At 36.4% G+C, this 12,202-nt stretch overlaps 1 protein-coding gene across 5 annotated transcripts in view; it reads right to left on the reverse strand.

Annotated features, from left to right (window-relative positions):
* Positions 1-12,202, reverse strand: part of PHIP (PHIP subunit of CUL4-Ring ligase complex) — a 108,003-nt gene that overhangs the window by 36,796 nt on the left and 59,005 nt on the right. For all 5 annotated transcript variants that reach the window (XM_086745966.1, XM_086745965.1, XM_086745964.1 and 2 more), the window contains 4 exons: positions 7,727-7,952; positions 4,724-4,861; positions 3,428-3,611; positions 2,625-2,748 (listed from right to left, as the gene is read on the reverse strand). In XM_086745966.1, the coding sequence (XP_086602092.1) occupies positions 2,625-2,748; positions 3,428-3,611; positions 4,724-4,861; positions 7,727-7,952 (672 nt within the window). The remainder of the gene's footprint in view (positions 1-2,624; positions 2,749-3,427; positions 3,612-4,723; positions 4,862-7,726; positions 7,953-12,202) is intronic.

Here is a 12,202-nt window from a genome sequence, read left to right on the forward strand (position 1 = left end):
TATAGATACATTAGAAATTACAGCTGCTGTCAGAACAGCTTTTCTGAGAAATACAGGTGATGGCAAATCACTTATTTAAAGCCCATTTGATAACTACTCATTTCTGAATCCCTCTGAGATTTATCTCAAGGTATTTGAATTAATTACTGTACTGCAACAACTTGAGTCCTCCAAAAAGAGACATATTTAATGAAGAATAAACTATGGAAGAATATGCTTTTTTATTGCATCTCGGGACGAAAAAAAAAAAAAAAAAAAAAAAAAGCATCCTGTAGGGTTTAAGGAGGATTTATTTAAGTGTTCTGAAAGTGTTACTGAATTCAGCAATAATTTCTATATGGAAAATTTACTGACATACTCAAATGCAGAGACCATGGTTGTCTGCTTTTTGCTGTATTTCCTCAGGACGAAGGCAGAAGTGACTAAAGTGACCAATACGTCTCTCCCTCACGTTCTGGGCGTCAGAATCCAGATCACAGACACCCCCCCCCCCCCCCCCCCCGACTGAGACAAATGAAGGACACATTCTTCTCCAGTTAAATATATGAAACTGAAGAAAGGTTTTCCTAAGCTAGGTATCGCTCTGAAGGAGGGCATAAATATCCATAACAAAAATATGAGGCTCAGAATGATTCAGTGCTACCTATAGGGTCTGTAGACTAAAAAAATTTCTCCTCTGAGAAAAGGTTGTCAAAAACATCCGTATTAAGTATCTTTGCTTCCAACATGTAATAAAAGTAACTGCTGAAACCAAAACGCTGAACCAACTAGCTTAATCTGCTATTTTTATGTCCTAGTGATATTTTAGGAAAGTTGTAACCCTATTAAAAATTTAAGGGTGAGCTAGTAGGAATTCACATTATCAGGAAGAATTAATTTTGACTAGGCTGTAGCTGAAGAAAACAAAATAAAAGGAAACCCTTGAGTAGTGCAATCATTTAATTAAACGAAAAGAAAGTCTGTAATTCAGCACTAAAACACATCCCCTCAAAGACAAGAAATAACTTTGTTAAAGTCTGAATTTGTGAAGCTCATCATCTATTATTCCTGAGACAAAGACAGGAGTTACCAAGATTTCTAATGTCCTGGTATTTCATTAGTGAGCCCTGCCACGGCCACCTCCAAAACTAAGTGGCATAGAATAAGTTCTTCCCTCTATGTAGAAAAACTGGAGATAAAGTGAACAAATATTTGTTCACTTTATCTTGGTCAAGCACAATAATGGTGACTGCAGCATTGAAATTAACGCACTGGTACCATGTCTTAAGATAGTAATACACACAATTTTAATACAAGAAAAATAGAAGAAAAAAATTAAGAAACTTAATAAAGAGATTAAAAGTGATTAGGAGACTGTATGTGCATGGGAGAGCATTCATCTCACTCTCTTGAAAGCTTTACTTTGATTGACTATGAAAAAAGCAGCAAAACTGTACATTCAAATTTAGTATCAAGTAGAAAATTGCCCATCTCAAATTTACTCTTTCTACCGCATATAAAATTAACTCATTATTAAAAAACACAGAAGCACCACTAAGCATCTGAAAGTTACTAATTTTTAGATTGCTTTCAATTTTGGCCCTTTCCTCTCCAAGAAAGTAAATAATAAACAGCACATGCATTAGGTCTGGTACTCTGATAAAGTTAAGAGCTGCACAATCTTTCTTATACTTGTTCGTAATATTTAATTTCTTCAGTTTTCCACCTTGAACTCCATAAGTGTTTTTTACTTTACAATAGACAATTTTGCAGGCATTCTTGAAGGCACATCTTTTACTAAGCTTTTGAATAACGGTGAAATAGTCTCATCTAGAATAAACGTACTAAAAAACCCAAAGTATGGCTTCTCCTTTACAGTTGCTTAAAATTTACTTCCTTTATTACAAAATACACTGGGTTATTTAGCTAGAAAAGCACAGTTAAGCATGTGAGATGCATATATAAAACTAACAAACATGACTATTTTTGTAAATCTAGAATATACATTCTTCATATTTTCTTACCAGTATAAAGGTATAAGATTAATTTTTTTGCAACCTATATGAAAACATCAAGTCAATTATGACAATTTTATTATGAAATTTTTAATACAACTTGTTCCCTTCTATTTAATCTATCTTGTTTTCCTCTTTTCTGGAAAATGCACTCCAACTCTAGTAAAAAGCATGACTTAGAAACATCCCATACGAAGCCACAATATGATTATTAGGATACCGTGAAAGAAAATACTCAATTCTGTATTTGGAGATGTATCTTAATGTGTTAAGGTTAAGAACTATGATTTGAGTTTTAATTGAACCTTTCCAGAGAACACTATGTCAAACAGTAGACAACAGCAGCAGGATGTATTGATTAATAGTGACAGAGTCCCTACAGCAAATCACATCCCTAACACCAGATTTTCAGGGCTTCTCTCTTAGGAGGTTCTAAGAGCAACCCCCATTGCTTATTCGGAACACAGTGAAGCATCAGTAGAGACATGCTTCCTCATTCTGGGGACGTAAACAAATTCCTGTACCCCTCATTTTAAATTTAAAACTGAGAAGAATGTAAACTTATGTAGCCTAACACATCAAGTTAAATTTTATGTTTCGTACTGTGATAAAGTACAAGTGACTGTTTACCTTTGAGAAAGTAGGTACTTTGTTTTCTCTTTGAATGTGACTCGCTACATGTTTTCTTTTCTCTTCTGATCGATACACTCTTACTTCTTCTTCTCCCTTTGCTGTTCTCCATTCTTCCTGCCTACTGAAAAAAAGAAAATTGAGAAAATTTAAAGCAACTGAGAGGACCCATACTAAGTCAAGAAATAAATGTTCAACATTTATAACATTCTTTAAACAGTAGTTCTTCTCTTCACAGTCAGAATATGGCTTCAAAATTACCCTTTCTGAACAAAGTAAGATTTCAATCTTATTTCAAAATGCTAGAGCAGTTTATGTAGCTAGTAGGGTTTTTTGACTTATCGATCTAAGTATTCATCACAAGAATTAATTACTGAAGGAAATAAAGTTCCAGCTTGGAAATAAAAATTCACCTCAAGCAACTAATGGATGAGGTCAATGTCCCAGTCATAAAATGTCATATAATGGCAGGAAAAATTGAGTTAAAACATACTGTAATCTTATGTTACAAGTCAGAAAATATTGAGGCAGCTAGATCTCACTGCAAATACAAGTTAAATTACTCCATCATTTGTTAAATGGTCAATTTTTATTCAAAATACTTCTAGAATTCAAGATTTTTTCAAGTGATACGCAAACAACTGATTTCAAACCGAAACTGATTTTATAAGAAATATGAGACAACAAAATAGATAAATAGCACGCAAATAATTCTATGACAATGTGAATTCCAAAACTGTTCCATTTAATTAATAATTAAGTTCACCAAACTAAAATTCACTGCAAACTTGGCCTATGTTTACCTGGCCACACCAGAAGACAGTTCAGGCACTACAACCCTTCGACTCCAAGCCACAAGGTCCCGCTCAGTGGCTATTTCACTTCTTGGTGCGTTGCTATGCATCTGACGCACACCTTCAATTTGTCCACTACGTCTTAATCCTATATTTGGTGGTGAATGTACTTCTGAGGTAGAACTTACAGATCCTAAAAAGTCAAAAAGTGATAGTTGTACTTGATCTGAAATTCTAAGGTAAACATTTAAACAAACAAACCTCAAAATAAAAATAAATTAAAAAAGATTTTTACTTAATCTATTACTTCAAAAGAAATCAAACATTAACTGAATATAACTAATTTCAGCACTTTCTATCATCACCACAACACACACTTAAACAGCTCCTGGGCTGCAGTACTCTTAAAAAAATTCATATTGAAAAGAAGCAGATTTATCAACAATTTGAAGTGAAGCAAATGTTTCATTGCTTTTCTTTAAAAATGCTTTTGAAAACATTTATGCGAAGCTAACTATTGCTACTGCACTCTAGATTTGTACTATAAAACAGTGAGCTATCTCACTGAATCAGTGTATTTCTTAAACAGTCTTCTACCTTCCAAAAAAAAAAAAAAACAAACAAAAAACAAATCCACCAACAACAACCAAACAAAAAAACCACCACAACACTGGAAATTATTAGGAATCCCAGCTGTAAAATTTACAGGCAATAAATTGAAATGGTCAAAAAATAAAAAAAAAGCAAACCAAACCAAACCAACACACACACAAGATCCTTCAAACACCTACACTGCAGCAAAGTTTCAGTATTTTTCCACATCTTTCCACACACAAGCTATTCCTGCCTACTCAGGTGGATTGCCAACCATGATTTTCAAAATATTGAAAACTACCATGTAATCTAGTGCAGTACAGTGAAACACGGAACAGCTGTACTGGGAAACAAGCAGCTCCTTCCTCTTTACTTCCTCCTGTTTCTTTATCTGGGACAATTCAGATATCAAGTAGACAGTCAATTCCAGATTAAACAGTAGGGCAGTTACTTCTAAGGGAATGTAGTTGCTGCAAGTTCCCTGAGTGAGCAGACAATAACTTTAACAAAGACAAATCTGTAATGTTAAGAATCCTGAGATTTTGCAGAAAGGCAAAAAAGATCAGAAAGCTGTATTGTTTTCTGTGGGTCCAAGGCTCCTTTCTAGTAGTTCACCAAAATGCACAAATTATGCACAATAATAGGTTTTATGTTTTCCAGCTCTCAGCTGTTCCATAGAAAAGCCACAACACCTATTCCCCAGTACTCTACCTCTGCTTATCCGGCTGGTACTACTGGTTCCTGCCTCCCCAGAGCGTCTCTGGTCCTGCTCCTGCTGAAGTCTTTGAATCATGCTATCCAACGGACTAACTTCTTGATTTGCTTGTTGACTAAGAACTTGATTCAATCCTGTGAAGTAAAATATACAAGAAAACAACACACAAGTGTTGATACGAAGAATTAAATGTCACAAACAGCCCATCCAAGTCTTAGCTTTGAAACTCAGATGTACAGTACATAATCATGTGTAAGTACGTGCTACTGTACATTTTTGTAACAGCCATTTTTTTAAACAGGACTTTTTTTGCTCAATACATGGAGAGCATTATTATATTTTCCGGAGCACGGTCAAGATGATCACATGCCACTCCTAACAGAAGTTTAAATTTGAGCAAGTGTCAACAAGCCACAGAAGCTTAATACAACTGCTGTTTGTCAGCTCAGTCAACATACATTGTTCAAATGTGTGCTTAGCCTGTGTCACCATTATGCAGGCTCAGTAACGCTAGTTTTCTCCGGTATGTAAAAGAGCCAAGAAATCTCCTTTTGGGTAGGTCTCTTGAACAAAAGACAGGCAATAGTTCTCTCAGAAGTGATTATAAGGTCGTAATACTGTTCCTGTGCAGCAAACAAAATACACAGCAGGTATGCATAAACAACAAAACCTCTTTGCATACTCACAATAATCACACACACACACAAAAAAAAAGAGGTATAGAGAAAAATGCAAAGGCTATAGCTTTGACTTGAAAAGGAAGTCTGATAGCTCCACACAGAATAGTCAGATGATGGAGCGGAGTTGTGGGACACTCTGGTCAAGAGAAGTAGAACTTGCAGAACTGTGTAATGAGGCATGACAATGTTCAAAGAAATAAGCTATAGAAATTATTTTTCCAGCACGATTTCAAAGAGATGTCATAGAATAAACTGCACTTTGCAAGATCAAAGACAAGATATTACAGTAATTGTGCTATGAAATGAAGAGCTTTGATGATATGTCCAGACAGAACCAGTCATCTCTTAATAGATGATGGCATGCAGAAAAAATATAAATATTTAAGACAGTACTCTCAGGGTTTCAAGGTTATTGTAGCTGAAGTCAACTTCCCTAAAGCAGCAGAAGCTTGAGATAATGCAATGAGCTCTGGTATAACCACAGCTGGATTTTTTTCTGACTCATCTAGTGAGACAGTCAGATTTATTTGATGATCTCATGAGCAGACATACTGTCTACTGAAAGTAATGGGAAATACTACCAATAAACCAAGAATAATCTTAAAAAAGGGAAACTGCTACCTAAACAAAATGAACGTTTTTTTTATGCATCTAGCTTGTGAGATTTTGCCTTCACAAGTAACAGAAAGGTTTGGATTTTTTTAAATGAAATAAAGGCTTTGGTATCTATTTGTTTTTTTCCAAAACATATGCTTTCAAGGAACTTCATGTACATCTAAGCAGTAAATCAAGCATGATTATTTGATTTCTCCCTACTTTATAATCCCCTACAGAAAACTTGACATGAAACAAATTGTCAGTGCCCTGAGCGAGATCCATCAAATCCCACAACAAAGTTTCAGAAAGAAACAGAGCTTCCTTAGCAGAAGGGGACATATAAAACACATAACACTAGCTCTGCATAAAACTGCATGCATTGTTGCTAAATGGTAAAGAGGGAGAAAAATGTCTTCTGTCCCTCCAAAAATCTCTGGCTCTCTATCAGCCTGGTTGATGGCTTCCTGTTATTAAACAAGATGTTATGGACATCATTTTCCTATAGGCATCATGTGTTATACAGCCACACCATTAAATTTAATGTTGTGGAGTCTGTGTGCAGTCTAACTTGTTTCAAGACACTGGAGAATGTCTCCAGCACATTTTCAAATTTGGAGAATTTCAGAATGTCATGGATCCATGCTGTAACTGTGAAAACAGAGTAAAACTGCATGGAAAGCCATTAGCTAAAAAGTTTGAGATAAAACATTGCATACATTCATCAAAAAATATTTTCTCCTTCTTACAGTGCTTCTTAGGTAGCATTTCTTGCCCTAGTTTTGGAGAAAATATGGAAATGCTCACTAAAAATTAGTATTAAATTATTCAGTGGCTTGTAATCCTTGAGTCTACAAATGAGAATAAAGAGATCCTTTGGTACTAACACTGTCAGTTAACCTTCCTGAAATGTCAGACACACCACATGCTTAAGTATGGTGTACATTAAGCCACTATTTACAGGCACAGTTCATTTTCCCATATTTCCAACACTGTCCACATACTTAATGCTTACCTTGAAAACATTCAAAGCTACTTTCACCACTCACTGTTTGCTCATTCATACTAATATCAAACTAGTGACACATAGCAAGCAAGCATTGCTTTTACATCCCCACCTGCGTGGACCCTATTTAGGCAGTTTCCACAAGCCAGCCATTAACCCAAAATATGCACATTCCTCCCATGTTTTATGCATGGAGAATACAAAAATCTAGGAAGTTCCTCAAAAGTTGTATCCTTATCAAGTCTTCAGAGTTCTCTAACCAAAATGTCAAAGCTTAAGCTGAAGGACTGCCTTAATCTAAAGAGAAAGAGGATTTTTGCATGTTTCAGGTGTCCCCTCATTTTTCTCTTCTCGTAGGTGATGCCTGCTCCAATTGATCTGCGGAAGATGAGACTATTTCCTAGGTTTTCTGAAGTAAGAAATCCTACCCCAAAGAGATAAATTGAAAGCTAACTCAGCATCACACACTGTTCCAATAATGAAATGAGTTCCGAGTTGCCTGGTGCTGCAGCATCAACTAGTACTGACTTGACTGATGACAGTACTGTAAGTGAAACTGTCACAAGAAATCAGTACCAAGAACATTGCAATTCTTCCACCCTACGTGAACTACTATGCCCAGAAATGAAGAAAAAGGACAAAGCAAAAGGGAAAGAAAGTGTAGAACACCTGAAGGTAACTAGATAAGCTACCGTGTACTGGATTGAAGTTTTCCATACCTGAAGATGTCACTCCCATCTGAGGAATAAGCTGTTCCTCCCTGCAGTTCTCACGACCAGGAACTAGCCTCTGATACCTTGCAGGATGAGGGTTGCCATCCACATCAACCAAAAATGGGGGAGGCATAAGGTGTGGAGCCTGCTGCGTCTGTTCATCCAGGACAAAGTTGTTGGCATCACGGATAAGGGGCCGATAATCACTATGAAAGAACATCTGATCTGCTATCTGTAAACAAAGTCATTTTGTAATTTTTTTAAAGAACCTATTAAAAAAGCATACAGAAGATAACCGCCAAAAGTATTTTTAACATAGTTACTCATGGTCATTCCTGGAAAAACAAGGTTAAGCTGATCTCAGTTCAAAGGGGAAAATGTAATGACTCAAGTACTTTTTTCCCCGGCACTCCTGTTCTATATTATAGTGCAAAGATAATAATACACTTGTTGAGGATGGGGAGCATTTAAAGAACAGGGGTATGGGGCAATACTTAACTACTTGGAGACATCTGACAGAACCCAGCATGGATGTATTGAATAGGTTACAAATTTTCTTCTATACTCTGAATATATGAATATATATTCTGATAATGAAGACTGTGTCACAGACTTCTGAGCTATGATGTAGAAAGAAGACAAATAGGACTGTATTTATCACATCATGTCACTGCCAAATATTTTAATACCAGGGCCAAACATATATATTCTTCTTATAATACCAGATATGTTAAAAAGTTCCAGCAGATAAAATAAAGCTGATCTGAAGTTGAATTCTTCAGGCTCAAAGTTTTTTTTATTTCAGTCCACTTGCTTACAATTTATTCTAGATGACTTTCCACAGACACTCAAGACTGAGGAATTCTTTTGTTCAAATAGTATGTAAAAAGGTTTATGTTCTATCCCTCACTGGCACATTCACCTCAGTATTGTGCAATCTGAAAGATACTAAACCACAAGGAGAAAAAAGAAAGAGAACAGAAAACAAGCTGTATACTACACATCCTAACACTACCTCCTGGCAAGCAAACCCCTTGGCAGCTCATGTACTCAGTTTAACTTTGAACAAAAAAATAAAATGATAAGATCATCGTTCATGCAAATTAAGATTTCCAGTGCAGCATAACAATGACTAAACAACTCAAGGTACAGAGATCTCAAAAAAATCTTGCCTTAGATGTTAAAGAGAGGTATTGGAGTACAGCTAGAGAAATGCCTGAGTTGTCACAGAATATACTCTGATTTTGAAAAGCATGCTTTATCATGACCAATCCATAACATTTTCCAGTAACTTGTTATGCAGAAATTAGTAGGGCAGAGGTTGCAGCGTCTACTCAGAGATCTGGTGTCCCAATGACAAAGTTGTTCTGTTCTGGATGCAAGAAGATCAGGAAGGAAAGATGATGACAAACATCTTTCAATTACAACATCAGAAAGTGTCTAAATGCATCCACATGAGGTGGATTAAAAAAAAAAAATAAATAAAATCATAGGAATCATGGGACCTGGACCTCACAAACATTCAGAAAAGCAGCAACAAGAAGAAAATTGAAGAGATGCATGGAAAGATGCAACGACAAAGAATTTACTTCAGGGATTCAAAAAGGGATCTTAGCAGAGTGCACACGGACAAGGTGATGTCCCACTGTAGTAACAAGCCCTGACTGGATGAAGTCTTGTTGCCAGATTCTGTGTCAACTTAACAGAAGCTCAGTTAGAAAGATACAAGTATTTTCATGTGTCTGACTGACAGAATCAAGGCCTGCTTAACAACTTTGTTCCTTCAGCTGAAATAGCTGAACGTGATAAAGATACAGGTTCTCTAGAAGGATTTCTGATTTTCTCTAGAATCATAATAGTAGAGTATCCAGTACTTTCACCTAGTGTAAATTTTTCTATGAAGTACTTTCCACACTGAGAAAGAAGAGATTCCAATGGCACGATCATACAGATTGTGAGTTTTAATGTGCTATGATTTGGCTATACAGTGTTGTCTGCATCCCAGGTGTGGTAAACAAAGGTAAGATCTGAAAATTCTTCCTTAGATTCAGTGATGTCTACAAGAACAGTTTCTGGTGCAAGATCATGAGGGACTTTGGAATTACCCTTCTGTGTACTCAGTACTGCAATCAAGTATGGTAGAAAGAATAAACGACAATTTTCTACTCCAAGAATGGCATTCATGGAGAACCCAGGCTCAGAACAACCCTCAGGTAGAACATTAGAAGTTCCCTAGTGGAACTCGGGGTAACAATCTTATCCTCAGCTATTCCAAGTCCTGAGAAAAACCAAAAGAATTAAACGTTTTAGAAAATCTTAAATGGCTATGTTCAGCAGACAACCAGTTAAAAGCACTAACAATCAGATCTATTTCTTGATATATTATTAGAGATTCAATCCATGACAAAAAGAAGGTATTACAACAACATTAGGACATATGAGTCCTCTGTACACATGATTTCACAAACTCAGCTTGGGTTTGAGTAGGAAAGCTCTCCACAAGGTTTGAGCTCTACAAATAGACTCTCCTTCAGTAACCTGACTACACTTTCAGAACACTCAGTTTCTCCAAGTGGGCACATCTATACAAATGCAAAGGGATTTTTCCCGCACTACTGCACCAATCCACCACAAAGGAGCTATCAATATGCAAAGAACTGTGGTTTGGGCAGTCTATAGGAACTAAAGCCTTAGAAAACTCAGATATCTAGTCCAATCTAAGATTTAAAATCAACAGAAAGGTACCTTACACTTTAGGACAGTTAGGCATTCCTGGACAAGTTTTCACCTAAGCAAAAATTTCTGAAGCACACATGTCCTGTTGACAGTGAGTTTAGCTCATCTCTGATGATTTTCACACACACAGAAATCTCAGCTGAGTTTGGCTTAAGGTTCCCTTGATTGAGTCAATTAACAAAGTAGTCCCAAACAAGCAGCAAATCATTTTTTTCCCCAGTAAAGAATTACTCCACAAAAACATGGATCATAAAAAAATAATAATAATTTAAAAAACCCACAAACCAAACCAAAACATCCCATAGCCTTCACTACAGCCAAGATCACATCAGGGGGAAAAAAAAAGCCTGGATAGTGGTTCCACTTAACTAAGAAACACATACACTATTTGAAATTAACAAAAACAATTACCTGTGGAAAACCAAGAGCTTGCTCTCTTAGCAGACCTAACACTACCTCAGCTATAACCACTGTCCTGATTACAATTCACAAAGGCAGGTATACAGGACAGGTTACCACACTCCTTTCTCATGTAAAACCATTCCCCTAGACGGATGGAAACCACTTTAAAGCAGAAAGCCTGTAGGTCCTACCAGAGTATATTCTCAGGTGTCTGAAAAAAATTCAAGTATCTGATGGTGGGAGAAGAAAAAAAAACAAAAACAACCCACACACCACCTGATCTCTGGCACCCTCCCTGTAGTTACACTTTTTCCATAAAGCAAGTCAAACAAAAATGAAAGAGGAGATGGAACCAGACAAGAAAGAGACTGGAAATGTCCAAGCTGAGTTTTCTGAGAGCTGAAGACTGACATTAAAGAGGTAACAAATGAGTCCTATTTGCTACCGTTTCTTCTATGGTAAAGAATGCCAAGATTACCACTGGCACAAGAACAGCTGGAGAGGATCATTTTAAATCATCCAGTAAGTGAAAAATTTTAAACATAATTTTTCTCAGAGGCTGCATTGAAAACTGAGAGAACAAAGGTTCTGTAGAATTCAGGAAGTGAAAAGCAATTGTTTTAATTCTTCAAACAGATCTAATACCTCAAAAGGTAAATTATTAAATGGCAGTGTAAAGGAAACTCCTGGTCCATCACGGAACAGAAAAAAAGGCTCTGTTTCAATTTCATTTCCACAATTTCTGAGTAGTAGAGGACTATACAGTTCCAAAATGATTGGAGATAAAAATAAACCTGGAACAATCCATGAACTTGGTGAGAAAAATGTTTCTATTACAACAGGCTTTAAAGTTTGAAAGAGGAAGAACTCCAAAAGACAAGTACATTGAAAATTATCTGATAACCCTGGTTTCCCTTGCTTGTGGTGTCTCTGCTCTTGTTTGTTTTCTTTGGAATGGAAGGGGAAATGTACAGCTAGCAACAACTAAGGGATAGCAACAGCAGTCAAATACCAAGTACTTCAAATTATAGCTGAGAGACAAGGAAAAAAAGTTAAAATCTTCATTATGCAAACACTGCTGTAACTAGCATCAAAATAAGAGCCAGAAAATTACAGAAAGAAATTCAGTGGCTTACAAAACAAAGATTAAAATTCCTTTTGCTCTGCCCCTCTGTGTTGCTGTTTGCCAAAACGCTTTCAAGGCCAGTCGGAGTCCAAAGATTCAAAACAGGAGGCAAGATCCACAAGCCAGCACTTCATCAACAACCTTCAAGTAACAGCTACCAGAAGCAGAGATGAAAATCCTGGAGCAGATATGTCTGGTTAAATCTTAGAAAGAAGGAG

Source organism: Chlamydotis macqueenii, chromosome 3, assembly GCF_036417535.1.
Source record: "Chlamydotis macqueenii isolate bChlMac1 chromosome 3, bChlMac1.mat, whole genome shotgun sequence".
NCBI lineage: Eukaryota > Metazoa > Chordata > Aves > Otidiformes > Otididae > Chlamydotis > Chlamydotis macqueenii.